This window comes from Pelodiscus sinensis, chromosome 30 (genome assembly GCF_052426305.1).
Source record: "Pelodiscus sinensis isolate ZL-2025 chromosome 30, ASM5242630v1, whole genome shotgun sequence".
Taxonomy (NCBI): Eukaryota; Metazoa; Chordata; order Testudines; family Trionychidae; genus Pelodiscus; species Pelodiscus sinensis.
Genome location: NC_143081.1, coordinates 2,083,472 through 2,106,870, shown reverse-complemented (window position 1 = coordinate 2,106,870; position 23,399 = coordinate 2,083,472). Strand labels below are relative to the sequence as shown.

At 53.4% G+C, this 23,399-nt stretch overlaps 3 protein-coding genes and 1 long non-coding RNA gene across 6 annotated transcripts in view; 2 read left to right on the top strand and 2 right to left on the bottom strand.

The window, feature by feature from the left end:
• The first annotated feature begins 1,096 nt into the window (after positions 1–1,096).
• Positions 1,097–5,196, top strand: LOC142821332 (uncharacterized). Its single transcript, XM_075912216.2, has 4 exons — positions 1,097–1,252; positions 2,430–2,582; positions 3,242–3,547; positions 4,140–5,196. The coding sequence occupies exons 1-4, from the start codon at positions 1,141–1,143 to the stop codon at positions 4,271–4,273; spliced, it is 705 nt and encodes a 234-aa protein (XP_075768331.2). The 5' UTR covers positions 1,097–1,140; the 3' UTR covers positions 4,274–5,196.
• Positions 5,197–10,445: 5,249 nt separating this feature from the next.
• LOC112544115 (peroxidasin-like) lies at positions 10,446–16,941 on the bottom strand. The gene is made up of 5 exons (XM_089774531.1): positions 16,042–16,941; positions 15,866–15,904; positions 13,633–13,938; positions 12,449–12,778; positions 10,446–11,446 (listed from the first exon to the last, which is right to left on the bottom strand). The coding sequence occupies exons 1-5, from the start codon at positions 16,070–16,072 to the stop codon at positions 11,364–11,366; spliced, it is 789 nt and encodes a 262-aa protein (XP_089630657.1). The 5' UTR covers positions 16,073–16,941; the 3' UTR covers positions 10,446–11,363.
• Positions 16,942–17,158: 217 nt separating this feature from the next.
• LOC102457980 (Fc receptor-like protein 5) overlaps positions 17,159–23,399 on the bottom strand; it is a 12,131-nt gene continuing 5,890 nt past the window's right edge. For all 3 annotated transcript variants that reach the window (XM_089774527.1, XM_089774526.1, XM_089774525.1), the window contains 3 exons: positions 20,463–20,762; positions 19,337–19,678; positions 17,159–18,364 (listed from right to left, as the gene is read on the bottom strand). In XM_089774527.1, coding sequence (XP_089630653.1) covers positions 18,261–18,364; positions 19,337–19,678; positions 20,463–20,762 — 746 coding nt within the window. In that variant the 3' untranslated portion in view covers positions 17,159–18,260. The remainder of the gene's footprint in view (positions 18,365–19,336; positions 19,679–20,462; positions 20,763–23,399) is intronic.
• LOC112547090 (uncharacterized) overlaps positions 21,584–23,399 on the top strand; it is a 15,366-nt gene continuing 13,550 nt past the window's right edge. Inside the window, exon 1 of the long non-coding RNA XR_016348108.1 lies at positions 21,584–22,853. This is a non-coding gene — a long non-coding RNA (uncharacterized LOC112547090). The remainder of the gene's footprint in view (positions 22,854–23,399) is intronic.

The following is a 23,399-nucleotide window of genomic DNA, read 5'->3' as shown; positions in this document are numbered from 1 at the left end:
TATTGACAGAGTTCTGTCGATAGAAGGCATTATTGCATCTACACTGTCCTTTACGTCCACACTGTTATGTCGACAAAGCGGTTTGCTTTGTCGACAGAACTGGCTGTAGTCTAGACGCTCTTTGTCGACAGAAGCTTTGTCAACAGTATCTGTCGACAAAACTTCTGTCGACAAAACCCTGTAGTCTAGACATACCCTAGGAGTCATTGTTGGTTTGTAACTCTGCGTTCCATTGCACGAGCTGATCTTCCATTTAGTTCAATACAGCTCTTGTTCATTTGGTCCTGGCCTCCGTTTTAGGGTCTACAAAACCACGCGCACTGGCCACACAACCCGAGAGTCCTCTCCTGGTGTTGGACTCTCTGTGTTAGCTCCCCCTGCCGCCTGAATTGCGACCAGAACCTTCATATCTCCCGGTCAGATACAATCAGTGATGAACCACAATCATCAGACCAACAATCCTGGTCGACAGGGTGGGGCACAGGCTGGCACACCGGGGTGTGAAATTGCACCAATGGGGGGAAGAGCTGGAATTTGTCCAGCCACCCATTACGTGAGTCTTTCTGATCGCAAGAAACTCCATCCAATCAACCAATAGATTTAACGTGCCAAAAAGCAGATTAAAGGGGGAAAATGATCCCAACCCAGCAGTTCCTCTATGGTGGACAGACATCTGGTGGCTGGTGGTTTGGGGACTGGAAACCCTCCCCAAACCCTTCCCTCGCCATCTCTGCCACACTTCCCGTGAAGGTACTGAACCTTCAAATGTTAGTTTAAAACAGACCCACCATGGCCACAGCTGGACCAGGAGATGGGGTGGGTTGTTAGTTAGTTAATTAGTTAGTTAGTTTCCACATCTTTGATATGAATGACAAATGTCCCAAGTTGGTGTCAATAGGCACCAACTTCAATCTAGACCTAGATCCCTGTAAGGTGGAAGCCAGTGAAATTCATCCAGGTTCCTTTGAAAACTTATGGGTGTCCGGCAGCTGGTGTTGCTGCTCCATCCACCCCACTCACTGCCCCCACTTCCCCAGGAAATAGTCCCTTCTCCTCTGCATACCCTGTGGCCAAGGCTCTGGTTTCTCTGCAGCCCCTGAGCTGAGCGGTGACCACGCCTGAGGATGTGGCTTCCTCTGTATGTTTCAGCACAGAGGTACCTCTTCCTCTCCTTCTGCACAAACGAAAACCCAGATCCCCACCCAGAGCGACCAGCTCAGCATGGCGCGGCCTCTGCTCCTGCCTCTTCTGGGTAAGTGCCCCCCTCGGCCCCCAGCCCCTCGGTGTGTCTGTCTGGAGACTTGCCCCACATCCAGCTCTGCACCCCCTTCTGCAGAGTCTCCCCAGGCCGGTGTCACCGCAGGTAAGGACAGCCTCTGTGGCTCATGGTGTGTTGGCGGGAGAGAGGGACTCTGGGAGTGAGGTGGGAGGAGAGACCCCAGGGTGCCCCCCTGTCACCTTCTGGTTGGGCCAGGCCTCCCCACTCACAGGCCCCACTCGTGGGACCTCCCCAGCAGTGGCAGTTCCAGTTCTGAGTCACACCCATGAGGGCAGGAAAGTGACCCCAGCAGATGCCTGTCTGGTAGCTCCATCTGAGGGGTCCCTGCCCCGACCACAGGGGAGAAGCTGCCCCCAGCCCCATGGGTGCAATTGGCCCCTCACAGGAAGTCCCAGCGGGGAGAGTAAGGGATGGGCAGGCCATGGAGACCAAGCTCCCCCCTCCCCATGTCACTGAGCCCCCCAGGCATGGTCGATCAGTGTGGGGGGATCTGGGCTCCCACCGAGGGCTCAGGGCTCAGGGGCACAGACGCAGCCCTGCCCAGCAGGGCAGTAAAAGCAGGTTCTGCAGAAAACCCAGAGGAAATGTGATGGGTGGAAAACTCCCCCCTCCCTCCACCACATCCGCCCGAGCTTCCTTATTTCTGCTCAGTGCCTGCTCGCCACTGCTGGGCAGGTCAGCTGATGGGATCCCCCCTTCTTCTGCCCTGACCATGGCAGGAGGCCATGGGGCGCATGCCCCAATAGGATTGGGGGCTTGGCAGTGGAACATTCCTCCTTCACTTTTTGCACCCCCTGTCCCCCAGAGAAGGCAGGGTGCTGGGACTTTGGAAACCCCCCAGTGCGTGAAGGACACTGGCACGCTTAAGCCGAGCTCACCTGCTGTCTCTGCATGGTGACAGGGGATCTGGGGTTTCTGGGGCACATGAATGAGCCTCCCTGTCCCGGCTCTGCTCCCCATGTCCCATGTGGAGATCTCCAGGGCTCCTGCCCCCAGAGGGGTGGCGAGCGTTTTATGCACTCGGGAGCAAAGGCAACATTTGCACACCCCTGCCGCCGTGCAATGGGAAACCAAACTTGGTGCATGGCTGAACACACACACAGAGTGCCTGTTTGCTGAATGTCAGCCCATCTTCCCCTGTTCTTTCCAGCCTTCCAGCTCATAGCTTGCTCGCCACAGTCTGTCTCCGTCGCTGGGGAAGCCAGGACCCTGATGTGCTCAGCTGCTGGGACAGACGACACGACCGGAATCCAGGTCGCCAGTGATGGCCGGAAAATTCCCTCCAGCAACATCACCCGCCTGGGTCTGTTCCCAGCCCCATCTCTGGCCATTTGGGGATGCAGAACAAGGGGAGGTGGCAGGGACCTGGGGATGGAGGGGAACCCCAGGTGAGATACAGAAGCTGCCTGAATTTATAGCAGGAGCCCTTCAGCTGGGTTGTTTGACGGAAACCCATTTTTCCTCTCACCTCCACAGTCCTTCCAGAGATCCCTGCCAAGTGTCACCTGCTTGTGCACCTAAGACTTCCCCTTGATTCCCAGAGCCCCGCCACCTCCTCCCCCTCTCCCAGTCCTGATCTCCCCGGCTACCTCCTAGGGGGTCACAAAGCTGTTGGGACCAATTCCACATGCTGGTCAGAGGAAGCATCTCAGCCAGGGGCTTCACTTGCCCCTGGAGCACTGTGGGGGGGCCCTGCCTCCTACCCCATCTGTACTGGGATCCCCAGGTGCCCTGAGCCCTCCCTATCCACAGAGGACTCCATAAATATCAGACAATTTAGTAGGAAAATCTGTCCTGTCCTGGTTCCTATTTCCCAGCCCCAAGTGGTGTTTAAAGAAGCAGTCCCCACCCCTAGCCTGGGTCTCACACTGGAGAAAGAGCATGAATTGAATTCTGGGCATCGTCTCCACTTTCTCACCTGCCCTGTCCCTGCTGACCCCTTCCCTTTGCTGCTCCCCACAGATCCCCCTCCCCAGCCAGTGCTGAGAGTGGTGAGGGAAGGGCATTCTCTGAACATCACCTGCACGGCCCCTAGGGACGCCTCTGAGCGGAGGTTTAACTTCTACAAGGATGGAGTCAATCTTCATCCTGAGGGCCGATGGTTTGAGATCAGGCCCACGGAGCCTCGCACTGGGTCTGGGACGGTTTCTGTGCTCAGCATCCTACACGACAGTCCCCACTTCACCGGGAATTACAACTGCTGGTACGAGGAGAAGATGAATGGGAGGTGGATTCCGTCCCTCTGTAGCCAGGTCATGACTGTGACAGGTGAGACGTCCCTGATTTCTTTAACCAGCTCCCTGTGTTGCTCCCAGTGGAGAAGACCCGTCCCCAGGCACTCTCCTTGGATGTCAGACAAAATGACCAACATCATCTAGACATAAAAACGAAGTGGAGCTGAAAAAAAATCATCCCCCATATCCCTTCTAGCTAGGATGCATCAGTGACCTAGAAACCGGGCACCTCCTAGAGTATGTCTAGACCACACCTCTCTGTCGACAGAGAAATGCAGATTAGGCAGTGGATCTCTGGTGTAACTATTTACTTCTAGTTACAGCGAGCAGGATGTGTGGGTCAATCCTGCCCGTTTCTTCCCTTCGCTTGTTCTTACTAAGCCCATTTTATAGCCAAGAGAGACTCGGTCATTGCAGGGTAAATTGAGGCAGTCCATGGTATTTTGCTAAGAACCCCTATTCAATCCTAAATTTGAGATAGGCCTGGGAACATACAACACAGACAGCTAACATGACCCTGGTCACCCTGCCAACCACATTCCAAGGGGCTGCATCCAGATAAGACACTGGCTGGTACCAAAACAAACTTTACTGAGGTTGTTCTCACAGTCTTCCTTTAATCCTAGATAACGGGCCTGGCAACCGAGGATCACTTCAAGGCGGGGCGATATCATCCCACAGTAGATTTACCATAATTCCAAAAGACATAGTTGCCATTAAAATTTCTGTCTCGTTTATGTTGGCTTATTTAGCTTGTTAGGAATAAGTATTTGTATTCGAGATAAGATGTTTAATTGGCGATGGGCAAAGATGCTATGTAATCTTTCATAGGTTGTTGGCTTACGTGCTCATTTTGTCTTGCTGCTAGAACCTATCAAATTGCTTCTCCTCTGTCTATCTGCCACCGATATAATCTATTGTAACATTTTGTTTAACCAGTGTTCACCAGGTTAACCCCTGGTTGGCACTCCACTAGCATTGTGTGTAATAAATCTTCTGACTTGTTTTCACTGGATCCAGCTGTCCAGAATTATTCCCTACAGTCGCTCTAATAATATTTACCAATTGATGATGTGTGGGTAGGATACACCAAACACCCAATGTCCTATTTGGGGCCCATCCTGCTACTCCGATGTTGCTGCTACGTTGACAGTTTCATGGCTGAATCTGTACTTTTTGCTTATCAGAAAGAGAAGTATCAGTACAAGGCTGCTTGTGGTGAGTTCCTGACATGGTCCCGTGTACCATGCTTACTCTGCATTGTCATACAAAACGTTTCCTGACTCTCACAGCTTCCCTTAACCCAAGCCCTGCCTGTGTGCGCTGGCGCACCAGACTTCAGACAGGCCAGAAAGCTGCACTGTGGACAAGGCAGACATCGCCAATTCTTGCCAAGGCATGCAGGCTCTCCCACACCGTCACAGAAACTTTGTTTCAGGGCCAGATTGCTCCCAAGATGTCGCAGAACTTTCGCAAAGGCTGCCGGGCTGTTCCCATGTCCTTTCCCTCCCCTTTTCTAAGGTGATATTTAAGTATTTGCTCTGAAACAGTAAATGCTCACGAAGTCTGGAGAGAAGTATGACCACGTTTGCCACAGGAGGGCTGTGTCTACATTGGCACCCCTTTCTGGAAAAGGGATGCAAATGTAGACTTTGGAATAGGCAAATCCGCGGGAGATTTAAATATCCCCCACGGCATTTGCATTAACATGGCTGCCGCTTTTTTCCGGCTTGGGGAAAAGCCGGAGAAAAGCGCCAGTCTAGACGTTATTCTCCAGAAAATAAAGCCTTTTCCGGAGGATTTCTTATTCCTACTTGAAAGTAAGAAATCCTCCGGAAAAGGGCTTATTTTCCAAAGAATAACGTCTAGACTGGCGCTTTTCTCCAGCTTTTCCCCAAGCCGGAAAAAAGCAGCAGCCATGTTAATGCAAATGCCACGGGGGATATTTAAATCCCCCGCGGATTTGCCTATTCCAAAGTCTACATTAGCATCCCTTTTCCGGAAAGGGGTGCCAATGTAGACACAGCCCCTAAGAAGAAGAAAAAAAATCAGCTTTGCCTTTTTGAACATGGAAGGGCCAAAACTCTCAACTGAATCCAGAAATCCCCAATGCACTCTTCTAGATGTGCCCAGAAAGAGCCTTTGAACTGGAAGAGCAATAGAAACAATCACTACTTGGATTTAGATAGTAAATTGATGTGTATCCGTTTGCATGCATTAACCTACAGATAACGTGCTTGTTCTTTTTTCTAATAAATAAACCTTTTGTGAATGCATCACAGACTTGGCTGCAGGTGTTCCCTTTGGCGTAACCCACATATGGTTTGATATTTGGAGTAAGTGACCATTATCACTCTGTTCAATCTCTCTGTGTGCCAAAATGGCCTGGAGATTCTCAGGGGACTGTCTGTGACTCCATATTAAAGGGTATATATGGGTAGTGGGCAACCCTGGAATATTGCTGGTGGCAGGAGGTTGGGTTAATGTGATAGAAACCAATCCTTCTTCTTGAAGAAATCATACAGGAGGAATCCAGGCAGGTGCTAGCGTAAACATTCACGGTATGAGTTTCAGGCAGTGCCCATCTGGGACCCCAGTGACGGGAGTCTCCTGTCAGTGTTCCATGTTTGTGCCCTAGAATCCCTCAAAGGCAGCCACTGCACGTCTCAGTTGTGTGGAGTGGCCCCACCCAGAAAAGGCATTAGAGCTAAGGAGTAGTATAGACTTCAACATAATTTGTCACCAAGTATTTTGACAGGTTGCCACACCCTCTTCAGGAATTATCTCCCACCCGCTTATTTGGCACCCACAGCCACTTTTTTTTTTGATCGGCCACAATGTTGTGTGCTTCAATTATGAGATCTTTCGATCCATTTTCAAGAGAAGCCAAGATTGGTTTGAGAAAAAAATAATGCTCAGTTTGAAAGAGAATTGGGGAGAAATTTAAAAAATAGAGTATAATAATAGTAGGTTAGAGAGAGGGCAAAGGAGTTTTTTTAAATGACTAGAGTTGAAAGCGTGCGTTACTGTTTTCTAAGGCAAAAGAGAGGGTTGTTTTAAATAAATAAATTAAATGCAAAAAGGTTATTTTAAATTAAACAAGTAAACATACATTAGTTATTAAAAATAGTAAGAAATATGAGAAGACATGACTTGAAAATATCAATACAGAACATGTGTTTAGTGGCACAGGGCACAGAGATTTTAAAAGACAGATGAGCAAAGAGCAATTTAGGGAAAAAATATGGATTATTTAAAATGAAGGTAATTCTTTCCAAAACACAGGCATTTCTCTATCTAAAATTTAAAAACCAAACAACCAACCCCTTAAAACTAAAACTGACTGATGGCACCAAACATGTACATGGCTCTAAATAGGAGAAAAGGGGGAGGGGCATAAACCCTTACTGAGTGTAGAAACCTGTCAAAAATAGAAGATGATCAATTATATCAAGTTGTATACTACTGTGAAGTTTTGGGATGGGATCCAACTTTCCCACCAGGCAGCAGGAAAAAACAGGATTTCACTTGTCACTGTTCCCAGATTCAATCTCGTGACAGTAGCTGGATGATCTATCTTCCTTTTCAGCTGTGAGCTCTGGCCTGGATCCTACTTTAGGGTGCTAGACTGTGATGGGTCCCTTTTGCCCTTTTGGATGGAAGAATCTGTACCCCAAAGGCAGCTTAGGCGAAGGTATCCCATTCCCCTGGCACATACACTGTGTATCATTTGCTCCTGAGATGGCGTGGGGGCCATTGCATGAGCTATAACAGAGGCAGAGTGGCCAGAGGTGAGGGAAAGGCTATGACAGAATGAGGAGAAGGGGTGGAAGAGATGACCCTGGACAGATTTGAACCAGCTTCATCTCTCCACCTAGCACTCACCTCCAATCTGGGAAATACACCAGGGCAAATAAACCACAGCCTGTCTCTCTCTCACACACACCCTAGTATCATGTCCTGTATCCTAGGGTGTGTCTAGACTACAGAGTTTTGTCGACAAAAGTGGACTTTTGTCGACAAAACTATACCTGCGTCCACACTGCCTTTGAGTTATGTCAACATAACGTCGACAAAACTCAGCAGTTTTGTCAATGTATGTAAACCTCATTCTACGAGGAATAACGCCTTTTATCGACAGAGTTCTGTCGATAGAAGGCATTATTGCATCTACCTGTCCTTTGCGTCCACACTGTTATGTCGACAAAGCAGCTTGCTTTGTCTACAAAACTGGCTGTAGTCTAGACGCTCTTTGTCGACAGAAGCTTTGTCGACAGTATCTGTCAACAAAACTTCTGTCGACAAAACCCTGTACTCTAGACACACCCCTACAGCTGAGCTGTGTACTCTCTCCAGAACCTCTGCCTTCACCTCTGGAACCAAAGTATCTCCCCAAACACATGAGAGAGAGGTGGGATAGGGGGTGGGAATTGCTCCTTTCACATTGAGTGTGGGGCAATGAGTGGGGAGGGAGTCACCAGGACTTGCCTTTGTTCCCATCACCCTTCCACTGCAACAGCCCCAGCCCCTGATATCTATGGAGGCCTCTGGAAACAGGGAGGGCTCGCGGCATGTGGGGATCCTGTCACTTCTGGCCAGAGCCCCAAGACGATCTGGTGGGTACCAGGTCTCTCTGTCTCCATCCTGTGGGAAGTGGGGTGCAAAAGCGGGAGGGGAGTGAGTTGTTGATGTAAATAGTTCAACCGCACGACCCTCATTCCCAGCAGACTAATCAGCCCCCTTCGCCATCCGGACAGAGACAGAGGAGCGGGGAAAATGCAGAAACTGCCACTGAGACCTGCCTCTCAGTAGCTCAAAACTTCACAGAGAAATCAGGCGGTTTGGCAGGAAGTGAGAGGGGGAGTTTACCCACCCACTGCATTTCCTCTGAGGTTGCTGCAGCTCAGTTGTTAATGTGGTGCCGTGTGCTGCTGCATCTGTGCCCCGTCCCTGAACACTCTGAATTCAGGCTTTTGTCGACAGAAGTCGACAGACAGGCTTTTGTAGACAGACATTTTGTCAACAGATCCTGTCGACAAAGCTTCTGTCAACAAAGAGCGTCTAGACGACATCCAGTTCTGTCCACAAAGCAAGCCGCTTTGTCGACATGTGAGTGTAGACACAAAGGACAGTGTAGATGCAATAACGCCTTCTGTCGACAGAGCTCTGCCGACAAAAGGCGTTATTCCTTGTAGAATGAGGTTTACCGCCATCGACAAAACTGCCGAGTTCTAGACACACCCTCTGTGGGAGCCCAGAGCTGGGACTTAAACACCTCTAGGGGTGGAGATTCCACCCCCTTTCTAGGGAACCCATCCCAGGGCTTCCCCATCCTCCTGGGGAAATCTTTTTTCCTAATCTCCAACCTAGACCTCCCCCACTGCAAATTCAGACCATTGCTCCTCGTTCTACCACCTGCCATGACTGCAGCCTCTTTGGAACCCCTCTGCAGGGAGCTGCAGGCTGCTCTAAAATCCCCCCTCAATCTTCTCTTCTGTAAATTGAACAAGCCCAAATCCCTCAGCCTCTCCTCGTAGGGCATGTGCTCCAGCCCCCTAATCATTTTGGTCGCCCTCTGCTGGACCCTCTCCAATGCGCCCACATCCTTTCTGTAGTGGGGGACCCAGGACTGGACGTAACACTCCTGATGTGGCTTACTCAGGCCGTGTCCAGACTCAGGGGTTTTTTCGGGAAAAGTAGCCTTTTCCCGAAAAAACTTCCCTTGCGTCCAGACTCAAGCCGCGTTCTTTCGAAATTATTTCGAAAGAACGCGGCTTTTCTTTCGATGGCGGTAAACCTCGTTTCACGAGGAAGAACGCCTTCCTTCGAAAGTTCCTCTTTCGAAGGAAGGCGTTCTTCAATGTAAAGAGGCCGTCTTCGAAAGAGAGCATCCAGACTCGCTGGGTGCTCTCTTTTGAAAAAGCGGATTTCTCTTTCGAAAGATCCGCCTGCAGTCTAGACGCGATCTTTCGAAAGAGGCTCTTTCGAAAGATGCTTTCGAAAGAGCCTCTTTCGAAAGAAGCCTGCAGTCTAGACATAGCCACAGGGCCAAATAAAGGGGATAATCACATCTCTGGATCTCCTGGAAATGCTCCTCCTAATGCACCTAATATGCCATTTGCCTTCTTGGCTACAAGGGCTCCCTGTTGACTCATCTCCAGCTTCTCATCCTCTGCAATCCCCAGGGCCTTTTCTGCAGAACTGCTGCTTAGCCCGTCGGTCCCCAGCCTGTACCAATGCTTGCGATTCTTACATCCCAATCGCAGTATTCTGCACTTGTCCTTGTTGAAACTCCTCAGATTTCTTTTGGCCCAATCCTCCAATCTGTCTAGGTCATTTCTTTGGCTCCAAATATCTGTTTGGTTAACAGTTCTATGGCTATCTCTGGTCCTGGCACATTTTATTGCTAATAAGCGAAGTGCAGTTCTTTCTGTTTTCTTGGCATGGTCACACTGTTCTGACTGTGGAAAAACACTCCTGCAACTCAACCCCACAGCCTTGCCTGCGTGCTACATGCACCAGACTTGAGCCAGGCCTGGGTTTGGCTTCATCAGTACTTTGGGTGAAGCAGACGTTGTTGTTTCTGGCAAGACAGGGCCGTGCATGTTCCTCTACATGATCCCATCACTATGTGCTGCACAGACAGGTCCATGACCCAGATGCCCATCAACCGGTCACATTCAGGGGATGGGGAAGCTGCTCTCAGACCAGCCCTCAGCTGAAAAGCTCCATCCACCCCTCATCTCGTGTTGGATCCTGGACTTTGTGAGCCCAGAGGCAGCCGAGCATGTGTGGAGAACAGAGACACGTGTGTGGGGAGGCACCCGGGGTGAGCAAAGCTCAAGGAGAAGGACTGTGTAGTGGGAATTTCCCCTTCCCATCCCTCCCTCTGCTGTCTGCAGCCACATCCCCTCCCCAACAATCTTGTCCCCTCTTTGCACATTTTCAGCCTCTCTCCAGATTCCTCCCGGGCCAGTGTCCGCCTGCAGGGAACGATGTCTCCTGCCACCAAGCTGCTCATGGTCATGATGGGGATCTCCCTCCTCACACACCGGGGTTTTTGCAATTGCAAGGAACGGGAGCCCCCAGGTGCCAGCCCCTCGTTGGGTCAGCCCTCTGGGTCAGTCCTCCCCCTTCCTGTGGAACCTGCCCCAGCAGCAGCAGCAGGGATACTTATGAACGGTCACTTTCATGGATAAAATACTAGGAGTTAGCAAAGCTCACACGTTTCATCAAAGAGGCATTCCGCAATCAGTATAATTGCACCCCGCTGAGTACATACTGATTAACAGCCAACTCATTACTGGTTAATTGTGGACACAGATGGACTCAGGCATGATCAGCTCGTGTCAGGCCCATTGGCGTATCCAGTCAAACAGAAATCAGAGCCCGAGAACGGCTTTTCTTTCTCCTAAAGCAGCAAGCAAGGGAGTGTTTCGGGGAGCGAGTCAGAAGAGACGTCAGCAGCCAACATGCCCACAGGATCCAGGGTCTCATACATTTTCCTTTTTCCCTCTCTGTCTGGAGAGTGCTGGATTCAAGGTTGCTTGAATCAACGTTCCTTGACATCAGGTGTTATTCAAACAGATTGTGAGCCGAGAGACATGTGAAAACTTACTCCTATCTTTATACTTTGCTTTTGCATTGAACGCAAGACACCTCATTCGCCATGCGTATTTTACATGTGGTCTCCATACCCACCCCATGGCACAGTGCTCTGGGGCTGTTAATGGCTTTGAGCTGTTTACACTGGTGAGTACAGCACAGGATTTGGCTAGAGTATGTCGAAGGAGCAGCTGGATCGCGCAGTCCCTCGCCCCTTTTCATACACCTCTTTTCCTCCTCCTGCTCTAGCACAGGAGAGCAGCCAGGACTCCATGAAGAAGCAAGATGCCGCCTGTTGTCAGCACAATATCGTGGGTAGAGTGTGACACTATTCATGCAGCAAACAAAGAAAAGAGAGGGATGGGGACATGAGAAGAGGCAGGCGGCCCTTGGATACACCCACAAGAATCTGCCCTTGCAGTAAATTTTCCAGGACCCTGTGTGGTTTATGGCATGTTCCATCTATAACAGCTTACTCCTCATTTCAAGGAGGGGAGGGACATGTGACAGTCCGTCTCCCCGCCACCATGCTTTATGAAATTGACTTATGGATACAAATATCATAGAATCACAGAATACTAGGACTGGAAGGGATCCCGAGAGGTCATCGAATCCAGTCCCCTGCCCTCATGGCAGGACCAACCACTGCCTAGAGCGTTCCTGACAGGTGTCTGTCCAACCTGCTCTTAAATATCTCCAGAGGTGCAGACTCCGCAACCTCCCTCAGCAACTTATTCCAGTGTTTCACCACCCTGACAGTTAGGAAGTTTTTCCTCATGTCCAACCTAAACTGCCCTGGCTGCAGTTTAAGCCCCTTGCTTCTCGTCCTGTCCTTGGAGGCCAAGGAGAACAATTTTCCTCCCTCTTCCCTGTGACACCTTTTTAGATACCTGAAAACTGCTGTCATCCTGGACAGAGACCCCAGCCAGCCCCAGCTCTGTGCCTATGTCCCCGCCAGGCCACGCAAGCCCTGAGCAGCAGAGATCTCCCTGCTGGGAACCCAGTGGGACCAGCCTCCCCTGCTGGGTATTTGAGCTCCTGCCTGGGGTGTGCTCTCTGCTTGCCTCCATTCTACCCCGTCTCAGCTTGGCACAGAGGGGCTAAATCCATTCACAACTAGGTGAGGAGCACAGATAGGAGGGCACTGGGGCCATGGACATGCCAAAGCTAGAAAGGGCGCGTGGGGAGAAGGGGGAATTTCATCTCCACTTGGTTTCCTATCTACAGGTGGCATCTGCCTACCTCCCCTTCCTAGGAGAGCCGCGGAGGACGGTTCCCCTCCCTTGGGAGCCAACCAGGGAGCTGAACAAAGGAATCAAGGAGGTCTCACCTGTGCTGGTATTCACGGTGACGTTCACAGCCTGGCTCGGGGGGGACAGGGCCCACCTCCTGCCCACGATCTCCTCGTAGCCGCAGGTGAATTCCCCAGTGATTTTGGGACGAATGCTGACCACAGAGACTTTCACAAAGCCGGTGCTGGGCTCCACGGTGCTGATCTCAGAGCCTAGATCCCCAGGAACAAGTTCAGCTCCGTCCTTGTAGAAGTGAAACCTCCGCTCACGGGGGTCCCCGGTGGCCGTACAGGTGATGTTCAGGGAAAACCCTTCATTCACTACTCCAGACGGGGGATCCACGCTCAGCTCCGGCTGGGGAGGGGGATCTGTGGGGAGCAGCAAAGGGGCAGGGCAGGGGACAAAGCGAAGAGGTGATGAAGGCCAGGACTTTAACAGAGTTCAGTAAAGAACCAGATAGATTCTGGAGGGTAGGTCCATCGATGGCTATTAGACCAGATGGGTAGGAACGGTGTCCCTCGCTTCTCTCAGAGACTGGGAACGGATGACAGGGCGCAACAGGGAAGAGGGATGGGGGTGTCTCTCTCTCACCTGTGAACACCAGCCAGGCACAGATCTGGCACCAGGGACCTCTCTGGGGAGGTTTCAAACAAGGATCTGCCTTGCTTTTGCCCCCAGGGGCTGAGCCGTTCGGGGGACGGCTCCTTCCCTTCCTCTACAGGAAGGCAGCAGGGAATCCGTAGGCTGTTGCTTTGGCAGGGGGTGGGTGACACCAGGCACTGAGCCCAATGCCAAAAGCAATCGTTGAAGAAACATCAAGGCTGGGTCCTTGGAATCGGTTGCTCCGTCTGCCTTGCAACCTCTGCATGGCAGTGCCCGGGGCTGTGAGTTTCCCTCACAGCTGTGCCTTCCTACTGGCCAACACAGGAGGCCTCTCCCCCGTGGCGTGTCTCACACTGGGACCCACCCTGACCAAACCATGGGGGAGTTTGGGGTGTCTCCCATGAAACCTCTCCAAGTTATCAAATGGGATGTTGAGCCAGGAGCCCCAAAGCGGTCCCAAAACACCCCCCACCACACACAAGGCAGAGGAGCCAGAGAAAGGGCCAAAACTGACCCAGTGTTCGGCTGACCCTGTCCTGTCCCTGGGCTGTCTCACTCTACACATGGTGGAGAGATTCCCCTCCAGGGCACCAGCAAAGAGCAGGAGTCGGAGACTCACCCACCACTGCGATGGTGATGACTCGGCTTCTCTGAGATGTGATTTCTTTCCCAGACTCCCTCCTCCAGGACTCACAGCTGTACCCTCCGGCCTGTGGGCTAGAGACGTCTGACACATCAAGTGAACTGGTGAATCTGGGCTGAGGGGAGGGGAGTTCGATGCAAAGGATTTCCCCGCTGTTCCAGAAGAACCGGATCCCGGACAGGGTGGGCGCCCCAGCAGCTGAGCACGTCAGGTTCACGGCTTCTCTGGGGAGGTAGACGAGATGCTGCGGAGACGCGGTGAGCTGGGGAGTTGGGAGGGGGCCTGGAAAAGACAAGAGGGTTGGAGGAGACGCTTCCTACGTGGGGAGCTGATGCCCCGGAGACAGAGGAGGAGCCAGGGGAGGGAAGAGCCGGGAGGAATCCTGGGCACAGACCCCAGCCAGCCCCAGCTCCGTGCCCAGGAACTATGTCACCACTGGGCCAGACAACCCCTGAGCAGCCGAGATCTCCCTGCTGGGTATCTCAGGGGAAGCTCCTGCCCAGGGCAGCTCGGCTGGGGGACTTGTGCGATTAAGTCCAGGGATGTCGGCGAGCTCCAGCGCAGTAACATTGATCTGTCTGGAGATGTTGCGGATTCACGTCAGCCTGGGGTCTCCCTGATTCACATCAAGGACCCTGAAACCAGCCCCCTCCTCCTGCTGGGCTCTTGGGGAGCGTTTCAGACTCACGTGTGCAGGGGTCAACCAATGAAAGGAGGAGGCAGCGGGTTAAAAACAAGCCAAAGGGAGTTTTTCTTCACTCCATGCACAATCAACCTGTGGAACTCCTTGCCAGGGGATATGGTGAAGGCTAGAAATATCACAGGGTTCAAAAAAGAGCTAGATAGATTCATGGAGGTTAGGTCCATCAGTGGCCATTAGCCAGGATGGGTAGGAATGGTGTCTCTAGCCTCAGTTTCTCTGGAGGTGGGTGACAGGGGAGGGATCACCTGAGGATTCCTGGTTCTGTTCACTCCCTCTGGGGCATCTGGCATTGGCCACTGTTGGCAGACAGGACACTGGGCTGAATGGACCTTTGGTCTGACCCCATCTGGCTGCTCTGATGTTCTCATGTTCCTTGCTGATTCACAAGCATCTTAGTCCATGAAACTGAGGAGCTGCCGACTATCAAATTTCCATTCCCTTTGTGACGCTAAGCACCTTGAGTGCTGGGAGACTCTCGCTACAAGATTGAGCCTCCCTCCACGGGGCTGGGCAAAGGCCAGCTCCCCCAATCTGGGCAACGTCACACCCCTCGCCCCCTAGCCTGCTCCCTCTGGAGCTGCCCCACCGCCTGTGTCTAGCAGACCCATACTGAGCTGAGGAGCAATTCAGAGAGCAGGGCAAGAACCTAGGATACAGCTGGGGTGGGGAGCGTCCGTCATGTGCCTGGGCAGCTCTGGCATCCTCACTCTCTGCACCCTGGGAGAGCACATGTTGCATGTGGGAGGGGCTTCCAGCCGCTCGGGACACCCCAAGATCCCCGCCCTTGACCTCACCAGGAAGTGGGAGCAAAGAGAGGGGAAGCAGCTGATGAGGATGGTTCAAGCCTTGAGCCCCATGCCCATGAAGGTGTTCACCCCACGGTCTCCCTCCAGGGGCTGAAGCCGAAGTGGGGGGAGAAACCATCAGCCAACCATCAGCCCTTTTCTAGAAGCTGGCAGGCACTGACCAGAAGTGAGGAAGCTCAGGCGGAAGTGGGGGAAGGAGGTGGAGTTTTTCCACCCATCACATTTCCTCTGGGATCACTGCAGGACGTGTGGGAGCCCAGAGCCAGGGAAGAGATACCACCCCACACACACAGCCCCTGGGGCACTCAGTGCCATGGGGAGGGGGAGCTCAGACTCCATGGCCCGTCCAGCCCTCGCTCTCTCTGCTGGGGCTGCCTGTGAGGGGCTGGGTAGCCCCATGGGGATGGGGGCAGCTTCCCCCCTGTGGCCTGGGCTGGAACCCACCAAGCAGCCATCAGCCGGGCTGACTCACCCGCTTCTCAGACATGGCTCTGGACTGGAGCAGCTGCTGCTGGGGCAGGTGCATGGGAGATGCCCGAAAACTAGGCAGCCTGGTCCAGGGAAGGCTTGGCCAAAGGGCACACAGGGACACCCCCCTTCCTTTCAATTTCACACTCCGCAGGAAGGAATGCGGGGAGCTTCACCCCCATGATTCCCCCCACAGCATGGGCACCCGAATGAGGAACGGAGACACTGTTACCTGCAGGGGACACCAGCCGGGGGAGACTCTGGAGAGAGGCTGGAGGAGAAGAGAAGAGAGGAGGTGAGCGCTCTGGGGAGGGGAGGGGAAGGAAAGGGGGTGCACTGAGATTGAAGGATTCGGGGGGTTGCTGGACAAAAGACACAGAGGGGGTGGGGGCCGAGGGGGGCACTTACCTAGCAGAGGCAGAAGGCGAGCTAACTCCATGCTGAGCCGGTGACTCTGGGCTGGGAGCTGGGTGCTCAGCTCCTGGCTCTTGAAGTGGTGGGAGGAAGCTTCGGAAGCAGCCTCAGGAACTTAGCGTGTGCAAAGCAGCCTCAGAGGAGCAGCCCCGGCTTACACCAGCCAGGGATCTGACCCCAGCACAGGGGCCTATGGATGCCCATGGTGGGCTTCCCTCATTCCTACCAAAGCCTCGGGAACACCCCTTGCACTGCCGGGCCAGCAGGCGTCTGTTGCACTAAGGCCGGAGACGCTGCTGTGGCACCGGGAGCCTTAGTGCAGAAGGGCAGTGACATGGCTGGAGACTGTTTCCAGTCCCCAAGCCCTGACCCCGTGGGATGGGACTGATCCTGTATTGGGGAGCAGGAACCGGAGGCCAGGCCAGGCCCAGCTGGAGAAGGACCCAGCTGGGGAAGAGCTGGGAGGGGAGCAGAAAGGGGGCAGCCTGGCTGAGATGGGGCTGTGGGGAGAAGCTCTCCCATCTCTTTGTTCATCCCCACAGGGGAGAGTCTTAGAACTGACCCGGCTGGGGGACATGTCATGGGAGGAGAAATCACCGCAGGGCCTGTGGGTCCATCATCAGCTCTGGGGGCCAGGTCCTGCCATGGGGGGGGGTCCCCAGCTGTGAATCCCCTCTGCCCCACCCAGCCAGACCCTCCCACTGGGCCCCGACCTCCCAACCCGGGTGCCATTTTCACCTCTCTGCAGTGCACGGCAGGAGTACGGAGGGCTCAGAGCTGTGCAGTTTCAGGATGTGGATGGCTCTATGGCTTCGCCCCCAAACAAGGTGCCCCCTAAAACGGGCTGTTGCACTGAAGGGGGTTCCCCCAGGGATTGTATAAAGCATAGAGAGATCACACATCCCTGGAGACTGAGACACCAGGGATAGTACAGTGGGTTTCCAGGGGACTGCGGAGTGGGTGAAATTAAAGTAAATTGCTTTAAGACAGGGCTACACCCAGACTGGGGATCCTCCCCCTAGGGCCAGTGAACCAGTCACACGGCCCTTCTGCTCAGCACACCAGCCAGCACAAAGTCCCACCAGGAACCCCCTTAGACACGCCAGCTTTCCTGTGCTCACCCTCAGGGCCACGTCTCGTACTGCCGGGAAGTGGTGAAAACTGGCCCCACCACATCCACACAGGTTCCCCCTGTCCCTGGGGACCAGCCACAGGCCCACGTCAGTTTATAGCTCAGATCTGACCCCACAGAGCTCACTGGGCCCGGCCTTTATCACGTAACATCTGAAGGTTTATTCATAAGAGCAAGAAAGCAAAGAGGAGGAGGTGAACAGGGCGAGGAATCCAACCACGCAGAGCAATCACACCATTCCGGCACAGTGTGGTAGCAGGGACGGAACGATCTTCTCCCCTCTCAGCCTCTGGGACACAGCCTTTATCAGGAGGGGCCATCGGTGCTTTTGGGCTCAGATCCCAGCCAAGCGGCTGGGAAAAGAGGATCCCTGGCCCATGAGAGTGGATCCCATTGTTCTCTCAGAGGGAACGCACGTCCCAGGGCGCCGTGTGACACACGAGGGGTCCACTGTCCAGGCAGGACTCCGTCCTTTTCCAGTGGCTGCCATTGCTCACAGGCTGGTGCGAACACTCTCAGCAAAGCTCCTGCGATGTGGATGGGCACCACTTCAGGCCCCTCATCACCCACAGGCTTGGTTCACACGTCCAGCTGCCTGGCCTCCGTGGCACGGCCGAGCTCCCTGCTGAGGGCTCCCAGAAGCAAATATTTCCAGGAGAGGCACATAGCTGAGGCCTCTCACTTCGCAGCCACATGCGGCACGTGGGTGTGAGTGCCACAAGCAGAGGCACAGAACCACAGGCTGGCGCAGACACCTCCCCCAGCCACGTCGCACCAGACTTGGGACAAACACACAGCAGGGGTCAAACCAGGGACCCGTGTCTCCTCTCACAATCCACTAGCAACCCAGATGGCTCTGGAAGAGCTGGAGGCCGGGCCAGGCTGGGTGGGAGAGGCAGCCCAGCTGGGGAAGGGCTGGTGGTGAGTGGAAGGGGGCAACCTCTCAGAGATGGGTCTGTGGGGAGAAGCTCTCCCATCTCACTCTGGCTGGTAGAAGCTGGAGTGGAGGCTCTGGAGAGACACAGTCGTGCGACAGCCCAGGGCAGGCTGCAGGGGTTTGTTTACTTGCAGGACAAGCCAGTCAGCTGGACCCCAGGCAGCAGTGGGAGACGAGGAAGATGAGTTCAACGATGAGGAAGAAGGCGCCGCCCACCACCAGCTCCCGGGCCCAGGGGAAGCCACGAGCTGCAGAGAGAGGAGAATCAGGCGTGGAACCAGCAGGCGCGTATCACAGCCGATGGCAAGACCTGGGGTGTCTGCACCTCCGACAATCATAGAATCACAGAACACTAGGACTGGAAGGGACCTTGAGAGGTCATCGAGTCCAGTCCCCTGCCCTCATGGCAGGACCAAATACTGTCTAGACCATCCCTGATAGACATTTATCTAACCTACTCTTAAATATCTCCAGAGATGGGGATTCCACAACCTCCCTGGGCAATTTATTCCAGTGTTTAACCACCCTGACAGTTAGGAACTTTTTCCTAATGTCCAACCTAAACCTCCCTTGTGGCAATTTAAGCCCATTGCTTCTTGTTCTATCCTCAGAGGCCAAGATGAACAAGTTTTCTCCCTCCTCCTTATGACACTTTTAGATACCTGAAAACCACTATCATGTCCCCCCTCAATCTTCTCTTTTCCAAACTAAACAAACCCAATTCCTTCAGCCTTCCCTCATGGGTCATGTTCTCTAGACCTTTCATCATTCTTGTTGCTCTTCTGTGGAACCTCTCCAAAATCTCATGGCAAACTCCCCTGGATCTCAGGCACTGAGACGTGAAACCTACCCCCAGCCCTTCCCTGTTGGTCTGGTGGGCACTGACCCCTGTTCCTCCTCATCCGTGTGTCTGTCTCTCCCAGTCGGCTTCTCCTCCAGCACCCTGCCAACTGCCCCAACCCCACATCTCCGTAGGTGTAGTTGGGTAAGGGAGGCATAGGAAGGGGTGTTTGGTTAAGTACAGAGGAGAGATAAGGAGCCAAGAGCTTCAAAGGTCTCTCAGAAGCTCCAATTGATAATGACACAGTGAGGAGGTCAGACACTTCTATCTGTACCTCGCACCTCATCCCACCTCCTTTTCCCAGGAGACTTCGGTAGGACCGTATTCTTCCAATGGGAGCCACCCAGAAAGCTGAAGGAAGGAGCTAGGGATGCCTCACCTGTCCTGGGCTCACTCATGGGGATGTTCACAGACTGGCTCCTGGGGGACGGGACCCACCTCCCGCTCACATTCTTCTCATACCCACAGGTGAAGTCGCCCATATTGCTGGGACCGGCCTTGAGGACGCGGGTCACAGGGACGTTCACAGAGCCAGAGCTGGGCTCCCCTGCGTCGATCTCAGACCCTGCGCCCCTGGGGACTATCTCAAGTCCGTCTTTGTAGAAGTGAAACCTCCGCTCGCCGGTGTCCCCGGGGGCCGTGCAGGTGAGGAGCAGGGGGGGCCCTTTGCTCACGGGTCCAGACGGGGGATCCCCACTCGGTGCCAGCTTGGAAGAGGAACCTGTGGGGAGCAGGAAAAGGGAGGGGTCAGCGCGGGACAAAGTGAAGCTGGTGCCCAGAATTCAATGTACTCAGAGCAGACCCACGCTCTGTCTCCAGAGCCTCCTGCTTCACTTCAGGATCCAGAGGGTCTTGGCACAGAAATGAGGGAGAGCTGGGCTGGGAGATGGGTGGCTTCCCTCAGATACACTGTGGTGCCCCAACTTGTATCCGGCAGAGAGACAGAGGAGGGGGAGCCGAGTTGGGTCATTTCAGGCCCTGGGATGGAGCAGAGGGGCAGATGTTACCAGGCCAAACTCATGTCAGGAGCTAGAGGGGGCTGGAGAGTTCTCTGTGGGACACGCCCTGCACCTCGCTGAACCCCAGCCCTGCCCTGGGCCCACATTATCCCGCAGGGGGGCAGGGTCTCTCTGTGAGGGACTCCCTAGCTGGGCTGGGCTGCCCAGAGCATGTGGAATTCACACACTGGCTGGGGGGGCACGGCCCCATGTGGTCGCGCTGAGGCTGAGAGGCCCCAGGGTGGATTCTGCTGCCGGGTGTTACACAGAGCAAGAGTGGGGGGTCCTGCCACTCCCTTGGCACCAGGCACCACACTAGAGACCATAAAACAGCTCTGATGCTCCCTCCAACCCCAGCAGAGCCCATGGGCATAATGCTGCCGAGACAGGGTAGAAACTGCCCCCAATGGGTCCTGGTGTGGTGCTGAGGGACCAAGCGGCACCTCCCCATGGCTGGAGGAGAGACCCCACCCAGGCGAGCAGACCCCAGCAGACAGAGGGGCTCACCCGTCACTGCTATGGAAATGGGTCGGCTCCTCTCCGATTCGATCTCTCGCCCGGACTCTACTCTCCAGCACCCACAGGTGTAGGTGCTGGTTTGCGGTGGCGCCGACAGCCGAACGGAGGCGGTGGCCTGGTGCGGGCGGAGGCAGAGTTCCTCGGGGATCAGTGTCTGGCCGTCCTTGTAGAAGCGGATCATGGAGTCGTTGGGCACTCCCGCGGCTGAGCACGTCAGGGTGATCGATTCTCCAGTGATGTAGACACGCTGCTGTGGGGACACGCTGAGCTGTGGGGTCGGGAGCGGGGCTGGGAAGGACAAGTGGGGGAAGAGATGGGTCCAACTTGAGAGGCAGGTGGCAGAGACGAGCCTCAGCACCCTGGGGAGCTCTATCATCAAATCATCGCTGGTGACGTAGAACACAACCGTGTCCAGAACTGGTCCCTGTGCCCCCCACCAACTCGGCCCGCGCAGCATGGCTGGGAGCCACTGACGGCTCCTCTCTGGGGAGGGTTCTCCAGCCAGTTGTGCGCCCACATTCAACCGGTGTCGGTGAATCACATAGCAGGGGCGGGGCCGATCTCACCAGCTCAGATTTATCTCTCTGTAGTAAACTAAAGGCCTAAAACAGAAGCCCGTGCAGCACCCAACCTGGCCTGAGGCCTAGCTGACAATGAACAAAACATGGCTAACGCAAGGCAAAGCAAAACTGGGCACAAAAGCAGCCCCCTGCTCACAGATCTTGGCATGAACAGGGCTGAGACTCATTGATAACAAGTCCAGGGCTGAGACGAACTGGTCATGGGACTTATCATGAGTTGTAAACACACGGCACATTGGAAAAGACAACAGTACCCACTTCCCCCGGATACCAACTCATGGTCAAGAAAAGGATCTAAGATAAACAGCTTGATGGATGTTTCCTCCCCACCGATACTAACACTGGTTCAGGAAAAGGTCGAGGTCGATACATGATGGACGGAGATGGTTTAATCCAATCACAAGGTACAAGGTGATTGGAGGTTGTCTGGCAGAGCCAGAGTGTGACAAGCTCACACGTCAGCAGTGATGTGTTGGTACCTGTATATAGGGTAGTGTCTTGGGGGGGAGGACGGTTTTTCAATGCCGTTCGGGGGGGAATGGAAGTGTTCCATTGTGTTGAGCTGTTCCTTTCTTACGGTACACTAATGCATGGTGGTTCAGTAGAGTCTACTGATAACTGTGAATGTACTTCACTTCACAGTAGACCTGGCCTCGCGCCTGCGATCCTTATCCGGTTTGCGGTATTTGGGGGCTCTCTTGGGGTCTGCTGTGAAGACTGAGTGCGCAAGTCTACATAGCACACGGCACGGAGCACACGCGCAAGCAGCCATCTGGTTATCACCATCGACAGAGCCAGACACATTAGGATGTCGCAACAGTGACTCCTGGCCCCTGCGAACTAGCTGCCTGAAGAACTACATTGGTGACCCCGACCTCTGATCCGGTAAGCAGCGAGCTGCCCTCGGTAGCAGTCGTGATCTAGCATAAGAGAAAGCCACGAGCTAGGGAACCCCCTCTTCCCCTCCCTTCCGATCCACATGGAGTTTGATGAAACACGGACCTACAAAACCAGAATAGGGGCCCATTTGAATTTAAAACAGAAAGTGGGGAGACATGGGCTGGTATGTGTAAAGCCATGGTAGAAACGGAGGCTCCAAAGAACAGTAATAAAAGAAATCCCAAACTTTGCAATGAATGGCTCGGAGATGGCTAAACAGCCTGGCACTCTGCTTGCCTCCCCGGTACAGGAAAACATCAGAGAACTAGAGGAGGTAACACAGTCAATAGGCCACTGGAAGCACAAGCAGCCCAGACGCATGATCTGCTTGAACGATTAAAAGAGGAAACGCAGAGATTTGGAGACAGCTGGTGAAACTTTGCAAAAGAAGAAGGTGCCGTCCCCTGCTACTAAATACAAAACATCTAGTGCTTTCGCAGTGCCTGAAGGAGAAGGACAGAAATCAAACAAGGTGGCCCTGGCACAATTGAAAGATGAGCCGGGTTCTGGTCCAACAAAGACCTAGACTGGTGCCTGTCAGAACCGGACAAGTCAGTGTCCGGGAGGGTCTGTCCAGACTGTCCAAGGATCGGTAAATCAAATGAAGGAGAAAATTGACAGTTTCACAGAGCATACGAGGAGACAGAAGCTGCAATGTAATCTCAGGGGAGAGAATGAAAATGCATCTGAAAGTGGAAAGCCAAGACTGAGCAGGTGAACATGTAGAATTGATGTATTAACACAAGGAGTTGCCCCAAATTGGTTGACTGCAGCATGTAAGGGCGCTCCTGCAAACCATTTGAGATGTGGACAAAACCAACAGGCAGCGGAGGACCAAATCCAGTTTTTACAAGAGCAGGTAACTACCCCCACTCTCCTCACAGAGCCAAGATAAAAACTCTGGGTGCAAATTCCCTACTGTTTAGACCCACCAAACCGCCCTCCACGCTCAGCTAAAAACACACCCTTCTTTTCTTGTATAGTCTGTCTCCATTTACTGAATTTCCTGCTGCTGCCTGTGGCTTAAGACAGCTTTGAAAGTTTCTCGCTCTTTGCTCGGGTTTCACTACCTTCCTTAATTGCTCTTCACCCTCCTTCCCCCACCTCTTCTCACTTTGACTCTCTGTGTCAAGAGTTAAAAGTTATGGGTTTTACAGAAACCTCAAAAAGCGAAAGCCATTGAAAACAAAACAAGAGATTTTGTTTCTTTGAGAAAGATTTTAAAAACATAACAACTTGAAATGAATGGAGTAATTCTTTTAACTCTTCGGGAATGTAACAGCAAATGACTCCTAACTTTAGTGAAGAGATGGTTGTTAAGCAACAGACACGCACACTCCGCTACTAATCCGAATCTCTGACTAATATTTGAAACATGAGCTTTCCTTATTTCAATCACCCCATG

Coding starts and splice junctions, on each gene's coding strand:
- LOC142821332 (XM_075912216.2), top strand. CDS start 1,141: ATGTTTCAGCACAGAGGTACCTCTTCCTCTCCTTCTGCACAAACGAAA. Junction 2,583..3,241: donor CAGCAACATCACCCGCCTGG/GTCTGTTCCCAG, acceptor TGCTCCCCACAG/ATCCCCCTCCCCAGCCAGTG. Junction 3,548..4,139: donor CCAGGTCATGACTGTGACAG/GTGAGACGTCCC, acceptor CTTTAATCCTAG/ATAACGGGCCTGGCAACCGA.
- LOC112544115 (XM_089774531.1), bottom strand. CDS start 16,072: ATGGAGTTAGCTCGCCTTCTGCCTCTGCTAG. Junction 15,905..16,041: donor TCGCCTTCTGCCTCTGCTAG/GTAAGTGCCCCC, acceptor CTTCTCCTCCAG/CCTCTCTCCAGAGTCTCCCC. Junction 11,447..12,448: donor CACCGTGAATACCAGCACAG/GTGAGACCTCCT, acceptor CTGCATGAATAG/TGTCACACTCTACCCACGAT.